Source organism: Bos indicus x Bos taurus, chromosome 5, assembly GCF_003369695.1.
Source record: "Bos indicus x Bos taurus breed Angus x Brahman F1 hybrid chromosome 5, Bos_hybrid_MaternalHap_v2.0, whole genome shotgun sequence".
In the NCBI taxonomy this organism is placed as follows: domain Eukaryota; kingdom Metazoa; phylum Chordata; class Mammalia; order Artiodactyla; family Bovidae; genus Bos; species Bos indicus x Bos taurus.
This window is the reverse complement of record NC_040080.1, coordinates 48,370,361-48,391,798: the sequence shown is the minus strand read 5'-3', so window position 1 is coordinate 48,391,798 and position 21,438 is coordinate 48,370,361. Positions and strand designations below refer to the sequence as shown.

The 21,438-nt window shown below is 47.8% G+C and overlaps 1 protein-coding gene across 3 annotated transcripts in view; it reads right to left on the bottom strand.

Annotated features, from left to right (window-relative positions):
• The window catches only part of LARGE1 (LARGE xylosyl- and glucuronyltransferase 1), a 609,285-nt gene that overhangs the window by 33,191 nt on the left and 554,656 nt on the right, over positions 1 to 21,438 (bottom strand). For all 3 annotated transcript variants that reach the window (XM_027541848.1, XM_027541849.1, XM_027541850.1), the window contains exon 11: positions 8,620 to 8,783. In XM_027541848.1, the coding sequence (XP_027397649.1) occupies positions 8,620 to 8,783 (164 nt within the window). The remainder of the gene's footprint in view (positions 1 to 8,619; positions 8,784 to 21,438) is intronic.

Here is a 21,438-nt window from a genome sequence, read left to right as displayed (position 1 = left end):
GTCAGAACTGCTAGAGGGGATGGGATGCAGGAGGCATGACTGAGTGTGAAGGGAGGACAGCTTGGGCTGTGGACTCTCCCACTGACCTGCTTTTGGACTCTGTGTCTGAGGAGTTTTCTAAGCAGGGAGCAAGCCCTGCCTAATCCAGCTCGTCTTCCCCCCTCAGCAAAGATTTTAGAGTGAGGACAGAGACACAAAATACTTAGGGTTTTCGGGAGAAAGGTGCTGGTAATGTGACAAACGTCACATCCACGTGGACTCTACAGGAAACAGCGCCAGAGGTTCCAAAAAACCTCAGTGAGTGAAAATGAGTGGTGCCACGACCACTTCCTGTCTCTCTGCCACCAGCTCCGATCTCTCTTGTCCCTTAAAACAAAGCTCTCTGCCGGGATCTGAGCAGCAGGCAGACAGACAAACCGAGGTTCATCATAATGATAATGGAGAGAATGTGATCATGATACAATAAATCTCTACCACATACCTGTTGTTTACGGCATGCCAGCCACATTTGGGCTGGTAGCACTTTTAAGACTCACAGTAATGCTCTAAACACAGTGCAGATTCTCATCACTGTGTTACAGGGGAGGATGCTCCAGGAGGTGAAGTGACTTCTTTCAAGTCACAAGGTAGACAGGCTGGATCCACACAGCCAGGTCTGACTCCAGCGCCCGGGATCCTGACCACTATTCAACATGAACTGGGTTTGGCTGAGAAAGATGTCCCCATCACCTGTCTCCCCAAAGAGGAAACTGGTCTAAGCTTGGCATCAGCTTCCCTTTACTCCCTCCTCCTCCTCTTCCTCCTTGGTCTCTCTTGGGGTCAGAGGTCCCCCATCCTCTTCATTCTTCTCCTGGTTGTTTTCCCCTCAAACACACTTGTTCCCTAAGGTCTATCCCTGTGTCGTTCCTGTTGAGACCGAGTTTTGTGCTGAGTCTTTCTTAGGTAGGAAGATAAGGATCTGGCATATCAAGGACCTGGACCAATGGAGAGGGTTTCAAGAGACAAAGATTAATTCTGCAAGTGCAGTATCATCCATTTAGAAAGAATCTCTGAGATTTTCAGTCTGATTACACCATCATGATGATGAAAGGGCTCAGCCTCAGGGAGGGTCTTAACTTGCTGAAGAGCACACAGTGTCGGAGAGGAAATGCTGACACCAGGACCCGTCCTGATGCTCTGTCCCCTGCTCTCCCCGCCCTGTCAGAGCTGGGAAGAGGAGGGCAAAGGCTCAGGGATGCCTAGAGATGTCTGGGAGGCCTTCCGCTTTCAGATGTCTGAAAGAGGCAGGGCTTCCCCAAGGGGGTCCTACTGAGGAAGGGAGCCCCAGACAGTCTGTGGAGGTGTCAGGGAGCAGGCAGGGAGATGGCAGAGTCCAAAATCTAGAAGACTGGGCTTGGAAGGAATTCTAGAATGTCAGTCATTCCAAGCAGCCAGGCAGGTGGCCACTCAGCCTCTGCTGGAATGGGGAACCCGCTCCCTACAAGGCAGATGACTCCCATCTGGTACCCTGAGCAAGGCAGGCTGAGGGGTCCAGAGGGTAACTGAGGGTTCTGGGCTCAGGCAGAACTAGGTCTGAACTCGGACCTGTGTCAGTATCTCTGGGCAAGTGACTGTAGTTGTTCGTGCTTCCATTTCCGCACATGCATATAGGGGACAATAATACCTTAGTCAATGACAAATGGGCTATAAACTCTTCCCCTCTATCTACATGCTTCGATATTACCCTCCCCCCTCACTGATTCTGGGCTGGCCATGGGACATGCTTTGGTCAATGGGACGTTAACAAATGACACAAACAGGGGACTTGAAAAGTGGTTGTTTGGTGGGGCTTGCCCAGAGCCCCAGGAACCTTGTGACCACTGCCCTGTGAACAGCCTTAGTCATGACCATCAAGTGTCTGTCACAGAACTGGATATGCAGCAGGCACTTGGTACATGGGGGCTTCCCTGGTGGCTTAGTGGTAAAGAATTCGCCTGCAACGGGGGAGCTGCAGATGTGGGTTCGATCCTTGGGTCGGGAAGATCCCCTGGAGGAGGGCATGGCAACCCACTCCAGTCTTCTTGCCTTGAGAATTCCATGGACAGAGGAGCCTGGTGGGCTACTCTTTGCTACAGGGTTGCAAAGAGTCGGACACGACTGAAGTGACAGCACACATCCACACTCGGTACTTGACACCTGTGATTCCTGCCTTTCAAATACACACACCTCCAGCAAATATCTACTGAGCATCTACAACATGCAGGTATTGTGCTGGGCCCCAGAATGAATGAGAAAAACAAGGTTTTCAAATGCAGTTCCGAGAGAGAAGACAATAAGCAGACCAAGATAAGATTAGAGTGAACTGAGGGCTAGAGGGGCCACAGAAGAGGAAACGGGATGAAGAGTAAGGGTGGGGGCAAGTGGAAAAGTCAGTGTGAGCCCTGGACAAGGAGAAAGACTGGTCTTGATCTTGAGAAAGCCTTGGAAAAAAGTTTTCCAAGAGGGAGGAGCCCTTGGGATACAGAGTTTAGTGTGTTCTCACACAAGTAAGAAGCAACAGGACCAGCATGGATGGCAGATGGACAAGCAAGGGGCAGAAGGAGAGAGGTGTTCGGGGATGGTCAGGGATCAGGTCATACAGGGACATCAAGGTCTTGGTGGGCAGCTCTAAGACTATTCTTAAGGTGATAAGAATGCATCAGAGAGTTCTAATGATGTGACCTGCTGTATGTATTTAAAGATCGCCCTGGCTGTCACATGGTGAAAGTACTTTTCACTCTCTAGAATGATGCTTTCCAAGCTTCAGCAGGCTCAGGGTCACCTGGGAGGCTTATTACAACACAGATTCCTGGGCCCCACTGCAGAGATCCCTGTTGGGCAGATCTGGGGTGAGATCCATGTATCTGCGCTCTAACAAAGTCCCAAGAGATGCTGTGCTGCGATGGGACCTAAGAATGGGACCCCGTTAGCTCAGTTCATGTTCTCTTTCCCTCACTTGCAGAAAACAAAGAGCAGGCCCATCAGCCACATGAGTCCCTGGAACTGCAGATGGCACTTCAAAGGCTTCATTCAAGAAGCAGGGAAGAGCAAGCGTCTCCTGGCCAGGTGGCAGGGATGCTGTAATCAGGCCAGCTCCCTCTGTCCTTTCGATCACCCTCCAGAGTGAGTGGCCGGGCAAGCAGCAGCCCTGCCGGGTCCATCACTGCAGCAGGCGACATTCATTCTTTCTGAACGGAATTCCAGAGGGAGCTGGGCACAGGAGCCCGCATGCCGGCTCCCCTAATTTGTTGTGGCACTCACGTAGGGCCTACTTCTGACTCAAAGGTTTACAAACATACCCAAAATGTTTCTTCAATTAAAAATCAATCCAAGAGGCACCAGTCAGCCCGCTGCATCGTAATTGGATGTGTGGGATGGAGTGGAAGGAGGCATTTCCGCCGTCTTCATCAGCTTGTGTGCTACTGCTTTATAATTTCTGATTATGTCCCGCTAAGTGTCTCTTGCTTGGGTGTAGAATTCCTTGAGTTCTCTGAGGTATTGTCTGGATGGCAGTACTTGTCACAATGCGTTAGGGGGGATCACACGTCTGCCATGCTGGGGGATGCGTGTGCTTTGAAGGGAAGGCATCTGTGGTTGGTATTTGCAGCTGATGTGAGAGGTGCCTGGCCTGTCTTTAAGGGGGTGGTGAGGGTAGGTGCCAGGTCTCCTGCAGCCCAGGCCGGGAGGATGCTCAGGGCTAGCCACAGAAGGAGGGGCTCTGTTCTATCTGTGTTTCGTTGATAACAAGTATATACATAAGGATGGATTTGGGTTGTTAATAATTTAATTTTTTTCCTTTTTTTTGTGGGGGGGGGGCACTTAGATGTATGGAGGATCTTAGTTCCCCAACCAAGGATTGAACCAGTGCCCCCTGCAGTGGAAGTGCAGATTCTTAACCACTAGACCACCTCGTAAGTCTTTTCCTTCTAATTGTGAATCCCAGGTTGCAAATGCCATAGCCAGCATAAAGGTAAAAACCATTGAGAGAACTGTGCTAGTGTTTGTGGCACATTTGCTAATCACTGGGCACTTTCCAGTCTCTTACTTTATAAAGCATAGATGGTAACCTATGAGCTTGACGGTATTATTGTCACTTCATAGGTAAGTAGCTGCTGCTGCTAAGCTGCTAAGTCGCTTCAGTTGTGTCCGACTCTGTGCGACCCCATAGACGGCAGCCCGCCAGGCTTCCCTGTCCCTGGGATTCTCCAAGCAAGAACACTGGAGTGGGTTGCCATTTCCTTCTCAATGCATGAAAGTGAAAAGTGAAAGTGAAATCGTTCAGTCGTGTCTGACTCTTAGCGACCCCATGGACTGCAGCCTACCAGGCTCCTCCATCCATGGGATTTTGCAGGGAAGAGTACTGGAGTGGGGTATAGGTAAGTAGAGTGAGGCTCAAACAGCCTAAATAAACTGTCTAAATTCATATGGTTAGTCTGTAGTGCAACTTGACTTTGAACCCAAGTCTTCCTCTCCTTTATCCCCCTACTTCATTTTCCCTTTCCTAAATACCTACCCTGTGCAGAAGCTGTGGTCAGAGTCTCTGGATCCAGCAAGCACTAAATGAACATCATTATGTCCCAGGGCTTCCCCAGAGAGTCTCACATTTTTCTCCTGAGTTCACAGGTGGCCATTGGCTACTGATCTTGATGGAGAATATCTTGGCGATAAACTGAATATACAAATAGAAGGTATGAATGTGACCAAGGAAAACCAGGATGCTCTGAAAGATGGGAAACTGGAATCGCTTGGAACTCACTCACCTGGGCAGATCATAGTATCTGAGCTTCATGTGCCTCCTCTGGGGGGACTGAGATATACTTATGCTGCCTGGAGAACAGAAGACCAAACCTGACCATCGTTCAGCACAAGGATCAAGGATTAGGTTTTGTCTTCATTTTAAATGGCACAGAGAAGAAGGAAAAATAAACACGAAGAGTGGACTGTTCTGGTGGGTGACCTGCTGTTGTGCTTGGTGGGAGAGGGCGTGTGCAACCAGGCTGGTGAGGAAGGGTAGGGGTGACTTGGGACATGGGTCTAGGGCAGTCCCTCATGCAGACTCACTGGCAGCCTGGCAGGTTTGAGCTGGAAGGGCTGGCCACCTACCCTGGTTTCCCCAAGCCCTGCCTACCTGGCTGACATCATTTGCTCTGTCCTTCCTCACCCTAGCACTTAAGCCCTAACTGTGCATCCCAGCGGGCCTGGTGTCCTCTCCTTCCTTGCAGGGGGCTCCTTCTCTCCCTATAAGCCTTCTACTGTCAGTCCACTCAGCCTCCAGCTCAATGTAGGCAGAACCCCTCTTGGGGATATTCGCCATTTCTTCCATTCTCTGCCCCAGCCAGGACAGGGGCTCCTCCCATGGGTTCTCATAGCACCTGTCTGTTGTCAAACCTGTTCCCTGTCTGTGGCAGCCTGAATTCTCAGTTGGCCCCAAGACTCTTGCCCCAGCTCCTGGTGTATGGTCCTGGATCACCCCTCCCTCGAGTGTGAGCAGAAGCTGGTACTATTCTATATGATAGACTAGTACAGCTGTGATCATGTCACATAACAGACCGGGGAGATTCTCCTACTGGCTTCGAAGAAGTAAGCTGCTCCACACAGCTAAGACCTAAGGGTGACCTCTAGGAGCCCAGAAGGATCCCAACTAACAGCCAGCAAGGAAATGGGGACCTTGGTCCTAGAGCTGAGTTCTGCCAAAACCTGAATGAGCTTAGAAGTGCACCCTGACTCCCAGGTAAGGCTACAGTCTAGTCAACACCTGGAGTTCAGGCCTGAGACCCCAAGCAGAGAACCTGCTAACATGTATCCAGACTTCTGATCCATGACACAGTCAGAAAGGAAAAAATGTGTTTCTAAAGCTGCAAGATCTGTGGTGACTGATTAAACCACAACAGAAAACAAATACATGATCTGAGTCCTGAGTTCACTACATATTCTGTGAGGGCGGAATAGGGTCTTATATAGTCCCAGCCCCACAAGAGTTGGCTACAACACAGTAATAGATGCTTACATAGTGTCTGCTGAGAGATCACGTGAATTTTGGGGATGAGAAAACTGGGGTTAAGAGAAGGGAAAGACCTTTCCTGAGAGGACACAGCAGGACAAGGACCTCGTGGGTGCCAGAACCTCTACTTGTCCTTTTCGTCCCTTTGGTCTTTGTTGTTATCTGTTGTGAAATCACTGTGGACAGTGACAGCAACCATGAAATTAAAAGATCCCTGCTCCTTGGAAAGCCATGACAAACCCAGACAGCATACTAAAAAGCAGAGACATCACTTTGTCGACAAAGGTCTGTATAGTCAAAGCTATGATTTTTCCAGTAATCATGTACAGATGTGAGAGTTGGACCATAAAGAAGGCTGAGCACTGAAGAACTGATGGCTTCAAATTGTGGTGCTGGAGAAGACTCTTGCGAGTCCCTTGGACTGTAAGGAGATCATACCAGTCAATCTTAAAGGAAATCAACCCTGAATATTCATCAGAAGGGGTGATGCTGCAGCTCCAATACTTTGGCCACCTGATGCAAAGAGCCGATTCATTGGAAAAGACCCTGGTGCTTGCAAAGACTGAAGTCAAAAGGATAAAAGGGTGGCAGAGGGTGAAATGGTTAGAGAATATCCCCAACTCAATGGACATGAGTTTAAGCAAACTCTGGGAGATAGTGAAGGACAGGGAAGCCTGGTGTGCTGCAATCCATGGGATTGCAAAGAATCGGACACGACTTAGCAACTGAACGATGGCCAGCAAGTTCTGCACAGGTGTTCTGGAGTCTGAATCCCCAGGACACTAGCCATGAAGCGATTTAATTACACGAGCTGTCATTTGCTAAGAAGCAGTGGGACTCACCGCCTCCACAGCTACTGTCAACACGCATCATTCCCAGATACCTCCGGAGGCCAGGTCCCCCCTCATTCTCTGGGACTCTCAGGCTGCTTACTGTCTGTGAACCATTTTGTGCCCCAGTGCTTGTTTCTTCATTTTGCTCATTCTCCAATCACTCGTGACTAATCATAAGTGACATTTATTGAACACTTACTAAGTGTGCCAGGTACTGTCCTCAGCACTTTAAAGGCATGAACTTATTTCCTCCTAAAACCACCCCATGAAATCATATCCACAGGCATCTCCAAAGTGGCTCAAAGACAGAATAAGGCCATCAAACTCCCTTCCTAACTATGGGAGTCGAGAGGGAATGACATGGAGAAAGCTGGGGCCAGGGCAGCCATTTGCACACCATGTGTCAACTGGAGAGGAAGCTGGCTAGCAGAGGTGGGCAGGAAGCACACAGGGTGGCCAGAAATAGAAAAACTGCATAACCCTGAAAGGCTTTAAATCCACTCACCTCCTGGCAGCCAGAGATGTTTTCAAAAACATAAACCAAAGCAAAAACTCTGTGTAAATGTCTACAATAAATTCCCATCACGTTTAGAATAAAACCCAAATATTTTATGAGTTTCTAATGTTTATAATCTTAACCTCATGCAGCTTCCATCTCAAGTCCCTCTCAAGTGATGCTTCAGCCACACTGGTCTTCTATCAGGGTATCTGAACACACAAGGCTCTTCCAACCACAGGGCCTTTGCACTTGCTATTTTAAATGCCTGGAAAACTTTTTCTTTTTTTTTTTTGGCAATGCATATGCTTCCCTGGTGGCTCACACAGTAAAGAATCTGCCTGCCATGCAGGAAACTCAGGTTCTACCCCTAGTTGGGATGATATCCTGGAGAAGGGAATGGCTACCTACTTCAGTATCCTTGCTTGAAGAATTCCATGGACAGAGGAGCCTGGCAGGCTACAGTCCATGGGGTCACAAAGAGTCAGACATGACTGAGCAACTAATACTTTCACACTCCCCCACTATGCTTGACTTCTTTTCTTATCCTCAAGTCTCTGCAGAAATGTCCCCTCCTTTGAAAGACCTCCCGCTGATCATACCACCTAAAGAAGGTCCCTCACTTGACACTGTTAATATCGATCACTGTTCCTTCAAAGCACTTATCACAATGTTAATTGTTTGACTTAACTATTTACTAGCCCTATATTAGCAATACTGGATGCACACGGCAAACCTAAAATGATGCAAGGTCTTCACAAAGATGCTTACTGAACTAGTCTGCAATGGAGCCGGACCATGAATTTTCTTTTCTAAAGCTCCTTTGGTAATTTGATTTGTCCCCAGTTAAGGCTGAGAATCAGTGCAATAGACTGTAAGCCACATGAGGGTAGGGACCACAGCAGTACTTCCTGATAAAGGCTCTAAGAATGATCCCTGCATCAATACATGTGTAAGAAAAGAAGTAGCAGTTGCTTTCCAACATCAACTGTGGGTCCAGTCCAGGTGTTTCCTTATAACACACCTCCCCTTTTCCTTGAGGTAATTTGACTAGAACTCTGTTTTTTTAGAATCAGTTCTTCCTCCATCCTCAAAAACAACCAGCATCATCAACATACAGGAGCCATTGGTTTTCAGTGCTGGAGAAGGGATAAGACTAGGCCCTGTGTTAGCAGGCTTCCATGTTCCAAGCTGGTGGGGCCATTTCTGCCTTCTCCAGGTGAAGGGCAGCTGTGAGGAGACTGTGTGGGCAGTGGGGTCCGTCTGCCTACCTGTCCATGGAGAGCTGAGCCACCAGGGTGACGTCTGTGTTGTCTGAAGCGGGCTCATACTCATAGTGCAGGAAGTACAGGTGGGTTCGGTGGACGGTGAACCGCTCTCTCCGGAACTCATAACATAAGTCATCCTCGTCCAGTTCTGAGAGCTGCTTCTGGAGCTGAAAGATAGGAAAGAAGGCTTGGGAACAAGAAGGAAATCCCCAAGGGGGTTGGCCTGTTGTGCCCTGTCCTTCCCTGAGTTTCTTATCCACTGGACCTTGTTGATCGGCCAGTCAGAGAAGGACAGGATCCTGTCTTCATGTTCTTCTGCAATATAATCTGATTTCAAAGAGGTGATGATAGAGGGCAGCTGCCTCATCATCTGAAGAATGAGACCCTCTGAGCTGAGAGTGATGCTGGCAGCACTGACAAGTGGATAAGCAACCACAACTCCTTATATAAAACAAAAAACATTTTCTTTGATGACCCAGCACAACAATTTCAAACAACAGGTGGTAACTGTCAAAGAACAGAGTAATGAAAACCAAACTGAACAGTACCTTTGTGTGACCTGATGCTTTTCTCTCCCTAGAGCTACAGACTTAAAACTCTATACCATGTACTGGAAAGGAAAAGCAATCCCATAAATAAAAAACCTCCTCCTTTAATTTCATCCATGTTCAATCAGTTTCAGTTCCTGCTTTTCTCTCTTTCTCCTATTCTGGTACTCTGAGATCCTTTACTTCATTAATCTGCCAGTAGGACTCCTTCACTTAGCTCTTCTATCCTCCTTCCTAACCAACTAGTGAAAGAGTGAGCTGTTCCACTAACAGGAAAGGAGGAACTTAGCATCCAACATAAACACATGCAGATCTGCAGGTTTCCAGATCTGCTGATACACAGATGTTCGATACACAGTATCCCTCCCAGGCAGAGGTGACTATACCTGTTCTACAGGTGAAGAATTGCAATGAAAAAGCTGGGGAGCTGGGGAGACTCCAGCTTTTTAATGAACTTCAATAGAAAAGTTCATATCCACTGGATATGAAAACTTCGATATCCACTGGAAATCAGACCAGTGGATATGCAGTAGCAGAATGAAAGGGCTGGGAAGAGACAGGAGAGAAGCTCTTTGGGTGATGGGGATGTTTTATGTCGCAATCAGGGTGATGGTAATATGGGAGCACACATTTGTGAAAATACATGTACACTTAGAATGGGGGGATTTAGCATATATGCAAATCGTATTTCAATAAAATTTATTGAAAGAAAACAATAATTTGCCAAAAGTCACATGGTTGCTTCCAATACTTTTTCTGTACCTGAGCCTTGTCCATTATATGATGATACATAGTTGAATATGGATGAAAGTTTACATGGCTAGATTTATTAAGATTAGTAGCTGAATACAATAGAACATTTTTCCAAGAAGGTGTATATATATAAATATTTTTTTAAAATCTCCAAACCAACAGTGTAGTAATCAATAAAAAAATACATTCACTCACTTCTCTATGACCTTCATATGACTTCTACGGCTTCATATGACTTTCATATGATTTCTATCAGTTAAGACCATTGCCTTGATAGGTTAAACCAGGGGTCCCCAAGCCCTGGACCAGTATTGGTCTGTGGCCTGTTAGGAACCAGGCTGCACAGTGAGGGTAGAGCGGTTGGCGAGCAACCAAAGCTTCATTTATATTTACAGCAGCACCCATCACTCTCCCATCACCTCCAAATGGGACTATCTAGTTGCAGGAAAACAAGCCCAAGGCTCCCCCTGATGCTATGGTATGGTGAGCTGTGTAATTGTTTCATTATCTATCACAATATAATACCACTAGAAATAAAGTACACAGTGAATGTAATGTGTGACCCATCCTGAAACCGCCGCCCCACCCCAGCTCGGTCCAAAATCGTCTTCCACAAAACCAGTCCCTGGTGCCAAAAAGGTTGGGAACCGCTGGGTTAAACTATGATATTATTTCTCAAGATGTGTACTCTAACAGCTGACTGCGTTAAATGGTCCGATTTCTTCACTTCCCCTGCCCCATATCCTTGCCCTTTGTCATGTGACCCTTGGTGCTGCCTACTACAGAGGCAAAGATTATTTCCCCAATCCTTGAACCTCCTTGGCTGGACTTGTGACTTGCTTTGGCAAACAGAATGGAGGGGAAGCAGTGATGTCCCAACCGTGAGGGATCAGGTTCAAGAGGAAGTGCATGCTTCTTGGGAAAGTGCCTGGACTGGCCTGCTGGGAGGTGAGACAGATGGCACAGAGTGGAGTCTCCCCGGCTGCCCATCACGCGAGTAAGCCTGGCGAAGGTCAGCTGCCTCTACGAGCACTTCTCACTGTTCACGCTTCTCTCTGTACACCACTGAGGTTTTACGGGTTTTGAGCACTAGACGACAGATAGTGTCACTTTCATCACACGAGTCTGTCCCACACAACACAGGGCTGCTAGCCTCCTGGGCCCCAGCCCAATAAATGATCGTAGCATTCTCCAGATGACTGAGTATAACTCCAAATGCTCCCATACATTCCCAAAGGCCACTTGGGTAATCAGTTGTGATCCAGTGATTTTTGAGATATGCTCAGCTATCTTGAACATTTTTAACCTTTAGAAAGGATGCAGTCAGGGATATTCCTCAGCTTCTCAAGACCAATTTGATGTCCTTGCCTATTTGAAAGTTCCCCCTATGCCAACAGGGTAGCTAACTGATATAAGGCTGGAAACTAGAATTCTCCCTCCGCCTAAGGCCCTAGGAGCCAGGTGACCCCTTCTGACTGCAGGATTAAGTTCAATGTCTCCTGGCCTACAGGACTCCTCCCTGATCCTTGTATGCCCAGCAAGCCTCTAGTGGATATACTCATAGCCACTCATAGCATGTTAAGAAAGGGAACAGTGGCCAATGAAAGTGCTTCTAGAGTCACTTTCTAAGAGGGTCTACCAGCAGTCCTGGGGGATAAGTAGCCTCCATCTAGGAACCGCATGGAACCAATGTGGTTCAGTGGCAGCCACTTCCCAAGGTCACCCTTAACCATCACAATGCTTAAAGGCTAGGATCTATAACAGTGTTGTTTACCAGCCACACAGCGGGCTGCGGAGAGCCCAGTGGATATGACATTAGACATACATTAGAGTCTGGGACTCTGTACCAACCAATGCCTTTCTTGAGTTTTAATATTAATTATCAACATGGTGCTTCGCACCTCTGTCCTAATGTGGACTGAGCACCTCCGGTGTGCCAGGTGCAGTGCTAAATCAGACGCACTGCTTTGTTTTCAGCACAGATCTCTGTTTTACAAAGGAGGAAACTGAATGAAGCCCAGAAAGTGTCTGTCACCTGCCAATTACAGCTAGAGAGCAGCAGTCTGGACTGTGAATCCAGCCCTCGGACCTTTCACACCAGGGACATCTCACGACACAATTACTTCTCTCCTGGGGGATGGATGTGAAGGTCAGATGTGCTGGTGGAAGATACCATGCAGTGTGAACAAAGCAGGCCACAAAAATGCATTTGCAGTATGATCACAACACAGCAAAGAGACAGACCAGGCGGAAACAGACCAAAGGGAATCCACTGCAATGTTAACCAAGCTCTTTTCTGAGTGGAGGATTCACAGATGAATTTTATTGGCCTTGTTATACTTTTTGTACTTAAGTAATTCCCTGCAATTTTCTCAAATGAGCTAATGCATGTACAAGTGCTTTGTAAACTGTAGAGTGCTACACATACCTCAGAAATATTATGATTGCATTATGTTCCTTTTCAAATTCTAATCTAGAACTGCTCACTGCTGACTGCATGGCTGATGGGATTTCAGGCTGATCCCAAGGAGAAGACTCGAGCAGCTTGAAACCTGTCTCCTTTACATCCAGGTAATATCTCCAGGGAGATGCTGAGCTGGAGGGCAAGGGTGGTGTGGCTTTTGTTAACAGGGTCTGAATGCTACCCCCACTCCACACTCCAGTCATTCGGGGAGCAGGGGGTTTCCCAACCAGCAAGTTGCAGAAACAAAAGACAGATTCCTCCTGAGATAAAATGCATTTGCTAAATTGCTTCTTTGGGCAGCCAGCTGAGGCACAGGGAAATTTGGACTCAAAGGAAAATGGCCTTTAAGCCATTTGCATTTATTTCTTCCCATCCTTAAGGACAGTGGCCTAGACTGACCCCTGAGCTGCCAGAGATGATGGCTGTCATGCCTGCGGACTCTAGAGGGATAGGAACTGTGTCCTGGGGCTCTGGCCTCTGAACTTCTGCTCAAAGTCAGGAAAAACTACATGGAGAGATTATGGGGATCAGTGGGCAATGAGGCCTGACTTCTCTGACCCTCATTTGCTATGTGACCTGGAGCAAGTCACTTCTCTCGAGAGCAGGACAAAGACTTTGGGTTGCAAGGATCATGTGCTCACCAGGCCAGGTGAGTGCTGAGAGCACTGCAGGCACTTCCTCATTAATACTCACATGGGTCAGAGACCACCAGCAGTCCCGTTTTACAGACGAAGATGATCATCATCTGAAAGGTTTGGCCATTTAGTCAAGGTCACAGTAAATGAACAGAGCAGCTGAGATTCACAACTAGCGGTATTTCCTCCAAGTTCTTGTACGTAATAAAGTCACTGCAATGCCTTGTTCATCAACCTCTGGGTCTAATGCTAGATGGTTCAGTGACTGTAGAGTTCTGAATCATGTGTCCCCCTTGGTGACAGAGATCTTTGGTGCTCAGGCTGAGAGAAGTGGCCAAGTTCAGGTCAGTAGAACGTGGGTAGATTCTGGCTACTACAGGCTCCATTTTTAAGACTGTCTCATGCAAAAGCAAGAGCGCCTAGTGGAGGATGCTCCGTGGAGGGCAGAGCCACAAGATGGAAGGAGTCTGGACCCTGAACATGGAGAAGAGCCACCTGCCAATTAGGAACACCCACTTGGACTTTGTGTGAGTCATAAACTTCCAGCCTGCCAAGCCCATTTTATAAGTAGTTGTGTTCCCTTAACTAACATGCTTACTTGAACTCTTTGAGTAAGTGATGAAGACAGTACAGCAGACCAATTCAGAAGTCTCTAAGGCCACCCCTTCTCGTGACACGTGTCCTTCTGATGCCTTAGGACAATGGGTAGAAACATCGGGATAAAATAACACTCAGGAGTGTTGCTTTATACTTTCAGCACCTTTCGCTTTCAGCAGCCTTGATATCCATTTCTTCATCTGTCCCTCCCAGTAAGTGTATGAGACCAGGAGGGCTACCCTCTTGCCCTCAGTTGACGGATGAGGAAACTGAGGCACCAGGGATGTGCTCAGAAGAGCTGGGGCCCTAACACATCTCTTGGAACCTCATTCATGGTTCTTCCCTGTGGTTTCCATGAAGCAGTTAAATTTTATTAAACCACATGGACAGGCAGAAAAAGATTACCAGTTCACTGGTTGCCTGCTGTGTATAGTAATGATCAAAGTTCCAGGAACCCAAAACACTGTCTTCCAAGGAAACCAAACCATGGGCCACTTTCATTCTTTCATGGGAAGGGAGAGGCATGGGCTCAGGACCATTCAGTGAAGGTTCAGAGACGTCTGCCCAGCACTGATCGAGGCTCTGAGAAAATAAAGAAGAAAATGGCATGGTCTGCTACCTCCCAGGTATCAGTATTAACGTGAACATCCCACACAATCAATAGGCCCTTATTTTATGCCAAGCCCCATGCTAGGAATGCGGAATGAACCCAAGTGTCTGCATTTAAATTGCTTATACCGTCTGGTTGGGGGAATAAAGAAGCGACTGTAAAAACTGTGTATTCATAATACAAATAAAATGACGGGGAGCTGGGGAGGGAAGGGTGGTGGTGTGCTATGTGCTACACTGACCTAAGCTCCTGACTTATCTTTCTGTATTTAGCCCTCATCAAGCCTACCAGGTAGGAACAGTGCTACCTGATTCCCATTTTACAGATGAGAAAACTGAGGCACAGAGTTTGAGTGGCCTGAAATCCCACAGGGAGTATTCCTACCATTTTACATGAGGCAATGTTGCTTCAGAGCTTTCCTCTTATGTTTCATGCAAGGAGCCAGTTAGGGCAAAAGTAAAAGTAGGCAGAGGTCCGTGACAAAGATGTGGGAGAGTCAAGCACTTGGCAGGTTTGGACAGATGATGTTTGGATAGATCAGAGACTAGGGGTGTGAAGGAGGGATGTGTGCCCGTGGCCCTGTGAGTCTCTGGACCCTGGGCTCCTTCTTCATCCCCTCTCCTGGCCACCCAGGCAAACACTGAGATGCTTCAGCTCTGAGATTTAACATGCCAAGGAGGGTCACTGGAGGCCAGCCTTGAGCAACCTGTCATGGGACTCTGAGTGCCATCCACTCTGGGTTCCTCTGCCCACTGCGTGATAAAGGAGCTGGTGACACGCGGCTCGCATGTGAGAGCAATGATGCACTCCGGGGTTTCTCTGGGGTTTCTCGGGGATACAGCTGTTTCTACAGAGCCATCTGTTCCCTGGAACTGCCGTGCAGTGATGCTGTAAAGGGTTTGTAGGATCTGTTTATATGTGTCTTATTTTTAACTTCTCATTAAACCATGGTGTTGCCGTTTTCTTTCCTTCTTAGTGAGCTCAGCATCTGGGTATGTGACCCTGCAGGCAGCCCATCACCCTTGTAGCACTAGGGCATTGAACTTGGAAGCCTTCATTTCAGCAATGAGGCAGAGATCTCAGAGCAGCTGGACGGGAAGGTGTCCAGAATGAGATTTCTGGTCAACACTAGTAACGAGACCTCCTGCACCCTGCAGCCCTGCTAACACCTTACCCCCCTGAGCCCTCATCCCAGCCTGGGCTCGGTTTGTTTATTGACCATTTTATAAGTGAGAAAACTGAAGCTCATGGGAGGCAAGAGTTACATTTGAAGGTGCAGATCTAGTCCTAGGGCCAGGTTTTCTGATTTTTAAGTACAGGGATCCTTCCAGAGCACCACAAATACTTTAAGACAAGGACTTGTAATAGTTAATTTGTTTGACAAAATTTATCGAGCCCATACCAGGCAGTCTTTTACAGGCATAAAGATATACTGATAAATGAAAGATAAACAGCCCCGCGATCCCCGAGCTTACATTCTAGTTGGAGAGATATAACCAAAAAAATAAATAAGTCCAGAATATAATCATTGATTGGTGATAAGAGCTGCAGAGAAAATGAGAAGCAAGAGCTCTGGGAGACGGGGAGCGGGGGTTGGGGAAGGTATGACAACTTTAGATTGGGGAGTGTTTTCAGTCGTTGAAAAATGACCACTCAGCTTGACACCAGTTCCAGAGCTGAAGCCAACCTATCCTCTGAATTCCATTCTCTGAGCCTCCTTTTCCTCCTCTAAAAAGTAATGCTAATAATAACCACCTTGCAGGCTCATAAAAGAGTAAGAAAAATGATACACACTAAAAGGTGCTAGGAGAATCACTGAATGACTTGTAGTTCCTCTTATGTTAATTATGTATGTCTTTCTGGGGCTTCCCTGGAGGCTAGGTGGTAAAAAACCTGCCTGCCAAGCAGGAGTTGCAGGTTTGATCCCTGAGTCAGAAAGATCCCCTGGAGAAGGAAAGGGCAACCAGCCCACTACAGTATTCTTGCCTGGGAAATTCTATGAGCAGAGGAGCCTGGCAGTCCACGGGGCTGCAAGAGTCTGACATGACTTCGTGACTAAACAACAACAATATATTTTTTTGGCCATGTCATATGGCATGCAGAACTTCCCCAAACAGGGATTGAACCCATGTCTTCTGCAGTGGAAGCACGGAGTCTTAACCACTGGACCACCAGGGCAGTCCATCTTCTGTTAATTTTAAATAGGGATCTACATTCACTTGAGAAGCATGGCTTCAAAGTCAGGCAACCTGGTTTCCAATAACGGCCCCACCATGTAGGAGCTGCTTGACTTTGAGCACGTAACTCATCTCTGAGCTTTCTTCTCTGTGAAATGTGACTTGTTAATGCCTCCCTCCCTTGATTGTGGTGAAGAAGAAAGTTGCATTTCCTCTTTACTTTCTCTGCAGGAAATCTCTAATTGTCAAAGGCCAGAAGAAACAGAGAAAGCTCTTTGAGCAGCACAGAGAGCACTTCCAAGGCAGGAGAGAACACAGTGACTAAGGCATAGGGCGTGGATGCCCCAGTAGGCTTCGGCATCTCGTGTCATCACTGGGAAACTGTTACTGGTTCACTGGCGTGCTGTCTTGGGGAGGATTCTGAGTCTGGGGCTGACCCCAGATGGCTGAGTGAGGTCATCAATTAGTGACGCCTGCTGTGGGCATGGGATAAGAAAGTTCTAAGCTGGGGGCTTCCCTAGCGGCTCAGTAGTAAAGAATCTGCCCGCTAATGCAGGAGACACAGGTTTGATCCCCAGTCAGGGAAGATCCCACGTGCCATGGAGCAACTAAGCCTGTGTACAACTATTGAGCCCGTACTCTAGAGCCCGGGAGCCGAAATTACAGAGCCCATGTGCCACAACTACTGAAGCCCACATGGCCTAGAGCCTGAGCTCCACAACAAGAAAAGCCATTGCAATGAGAAGCCTGCACACCGCAACTAGAGAGTAGCCCCTGCTCAGGGCAACCAGAGGAAAGTCCAAGCAGCAGTGAAGCCCCAGCAAAGCCAAAATAAAGAAAGAAATGAAAGAAAACTCTGTTTGCTGACACTGTCTATTGACTTACAATTACATATAAATGTGAAAACTCAGTGATGTCCGGTCTTGTTTTTTTTCCCATGCCTTGGATGTTATGTTTCATAATTTAACTTCTAACATGACAGTAGATAATTATTTTACCATTGGACTTTGACTATTGGATTCCCGTTTTTTTTTGGCTGCTAGAGGAAGGATGCACAGGGTGGTGAGCCCAGAAAGGGCTATTCTGAAGCTGATGAACTGAAAGTGACAGCTGTCAGAATGAAATCTGCAGAACAAGCAGCAAACAGTCCGAGGCCATTTCCTGCCAGGATAAACAGCATCTTCCCTCCTCTGGCCAATTCCTGCCCCTTCAGCCCACTCAGTGCAACCTTAGTCACTGCAAATTGTAAATTGAGTTTGGTACACTTTGGTTACTGAGGAAGGGCATGTACTTCCCATCCAAATTGGAAAGTATAAAACATCTATAACAATGTATATTTTAATGGCCTTGCATTTAAAAAGGTGAGTTTCTTTTATCTGAAAAAAAATCCCTGAGGTGGAGCAGGGCACTCTTGATGATAAAAGCAGCCTGCTATAAATACAGTGCCTGGGGGAGAGTTACATGTTTCTGGATAACACATTGTATGGAAGCGACACTATCTGCCCCATTGTTGGGGACCACAGGGGGTGTCCTTATTTTTCACTGCTCCAAAGGACAGCACTCAGATTAATGGATTATTTCCAGAAGCGGGGATTTCAACTCAACATGAGGAAGAATGGGTTAGCATCTGGAGCCTTCTAACAGTGCAGTAAGCTGTTGGAGATGGTGGGCTCCCTGTCTTTGGGAAGATCCCAGCAGAAGCCAGATGTGAGCCTGTTAGGGATGCTGTAGAAGGATTTTTGCATGGATTAGGGGGTGGAGAATATCCATGATTATCCAGCTGTGTTCTGAGGAGTCCCAGGGTTTCTTGCCTATGCTTGAGGGGCTGGGTTGCTGAGGAAAGGGGAGAGAAATGCTAATATATAAAATTCTAGCCTTCATTGCGACTTCAATCAAATTATAGTAACTAAGGCCAAGTGAATGCTTATTGTATTACACAGATTAATTTACTGGTTCCAGGAAGAGATGCCCAGACAAACTACACAGGAGTGACTGTGTCCCATTAGCTACACCACACGAGGAGCCTGAACTCTTCCAAACAAAATCATCTTGCTTTGGATCAAGTACCTCAGAGGCTGGAAGATGGGGTCTGCTGCTTACTGAAGGGCTGAATCCCCAACTTCCTGAATTTATGCTCCTTCCCTCCTACTTCTCCTTTTTCCTTTCTCTTTCCCTCTTTCTTTCTGGCACTGAGACCAACCAAATGGCCTCTTCCTTCCTACCCAAATTCTCTTAATTGCAGGGAAATCTACCTGGGATTGTTTGAACCAGAGCAAATGTGACAGTCCCCACCCATGCTTTATACACAGAGATATAGGTCCATCTCTCTACTAGGCCTTCCTAGGAAAAAAAAATCTTAAAGATCCCACACCCATTTGTATAACAACAGATTATGATCAGGCAGGTGGTTTGTAAAAAACCCCATCTCAATGAATATTGTGTTCTGGGTCCTAAGCCCTATTTTTGGTGATTTAACATAAATTATCTGTGAGACACTATGACAAAGGCATCATTGCCTGCAGTTACTTACCAGAGGATGAACCCGAGGCTCAGAGCATCCATGTGACCTCTCCAAGGTTCCTGTGTCTACTGAATGAGCAGCCTGGAATGACCAGGAAGCTTATCATCATCGCTTTCTCCATGAAGGAACAATAATGACACAAAATGAACTTGCGCAGTGCCCTGTGTGCATGCTGGCTTTGCTAGAGGCAGAGTGCCATGCTCCTGTTCCCCTCTGGTCCCTACTGACCATGCTGCTCCCTCCACACCTTCTCACTCCTCCTTAGTCATCCCTTGAATCTCACCTCTTCCAGGAAGTCTTCCCTGACGCACCTTCTCTCCTCTTCTTGTGCGCTCTCAAAGCACCACCCTGTCCTGGCACTTCTCACACTGATGACAGCCTCCTGCCTGTCCGCACCCCTCAACAGACAAGCACTGTGAGAGTCGGGCTTCGATCTGCACTGCTGCCCCAGATCACTGGCCCTGTGGCTGATGACTATTTGAATGACTATCTGCCGAGTGGATGAACGTGTCTTGAGACTTGGCGCCTGCCACTGGAGCCCTTTCCCACCTGGGATCCGCAGTCCAATGGAGAGGTCCCTGACTTCCTCTCTTTAGGAGGACCACTATCAGTACGCTTCTCACGGCTCCAATGACCTCTTCCCAGAACTGAGAGCAGTCGGCTTTGGGCCAGATCCAAGGTCTTACCCTTTCCCTCTGGCAGTGTTTGCAAATAACACTGGGCAGGCGGCAAGGGACCAGGGGTGCAGAGATGTGTTTCCAGGCTGTATGTTACAGACTCCTGCTCTAGCCCCCTTCACTTTGGGCTGGCCGGGCCGAAGGCAGCTGACTGCAACAGGGCCCAGGGACCTGCCGCCTCGGTTTATGGGTACTGGCTGCACTTGCTCCCCTGTTCTCAGTGCCCAGAAAACACTCCAGCTGTCTTTGTCCCCACTGCCACTGCCTCTGCTCAGAGCCCCACCGCCATCTTTTTTGCCTGGGATGCAGCAATGGCCTCTACCTAGGTTCCCTGCTTCTAGTCTAGACCCTTCCATTCTATTCTCCACCCAGAGAAACTTTTCTCAAATGTAAACCTGACCATGTTTGAAGCCCTCTGGGGACTCTTCACGGCCAACAGTATTCAATTTAAATGCCCAAGCATAGCCAAGGCCCCACAAGGGTCAGCTTCATTCTCTGCCCTTCTCCCGATTCGCCTCTGCTCCAGTAGAGAAACCACCAGCATGTCCTTTGCGAACTCTCTACTTGGCTCTTCAGGTCTGGTCCTTCATTCTGCTCTTTTTGTAAATATTTATTGAGTGTTCATTATGTGCTTGCTGCTCTGCTGGGGTGAATGGTACAGGTAGAGTGTCTAACAGTCTTATACTTGGGGGAAAAAGACGGAAAAAATGACATGAATAAAGTAATTGTGGACAGCATGTATGTGCCAATGAAAAGAAAATAGGGCACCTCACAGAGATTGAGGTAAAGGGTTACCTGAGGCTGGGACAGGCCGGGTGTGCCAGGAATTGAAAAGCAAGTGCAAAGGCCCTGAGGAGGGTGGGGGAGCCTGGGATGGTGGAAGGAACACAAAGGTGGTGGGTGCGGGCTCAGTGTCAAGGGGAGAGTTTTGGGGGGGACAGGTGGGGTGAGCCTTAGAGAAGGCCGCTCTCCCCACACCCAGGCAGACTGTCCTCTCACCGTCTCTGACACTGTCACATGGTGAGCTCCATCTCCAGGGCCTGGAGCAGCCTCTAATTTCAACCGTGGTGCCCTGCATGGCACCTGGCAGGTGGCCAGCTCTCATAAGTGCTTATTCACCAAGTAAATGCAGCCACAGATTCCAAGAAGGACCACGGAAGATTTCTCCCCTCTGATGATCCACCAGGGGAGACTGGTGTAGGAAGGGCTGGTGAGTCACTGTTAAAGGCAGTTCCACTTCGTAAGGCATTGAGCAGCACACCACGGGAACTCATCCCTACAGAGATTAATGGATGACATCACCCTGCAAGGCTTTGTATTTGAGCCTCTTCCATGGAGGAAAGAAAAAAAAAAAAAAAAAGGGAGCAGGAGAACAGTTTATATTTAATGTTTGGGGGAAAAGTGCTGAATGGGCACTCAAATATTGATGATGATAACAAATTCTGACTTGAGTGAAAAGAACGGAAGGAAAACCCAGAATAACACAGTGTCTGTGGAGACCTCTAAGGGCGTCCCAGAGTCTGAGATGGAGGTCAAGAGCTTAATGGGTTTGTTTCCTCTCTGGTGAGTGGAAAAGAAGGGCAGAGGCTGAGGAAGGCACGGAGGGTGACTAGAGAAAGGCTGGAGATTGAGGGGATGATGCTGTGACCTGGGGGTAAGTGACAGAGAGCAAGAGTGGCCGTGCTACTGGTCATCCTGATAAAGGGCCAGGTAGGTGTATGCTGGCAGAGCTTCCTGCTCTGCCCCACCCCTCGCCCCCACCTGCACTAGAGCCTAAAAGAATCCTCCTGACATCCAAGAATACAAACAACACTTCCAGCATCCTTCCAGCCTGCCTCCT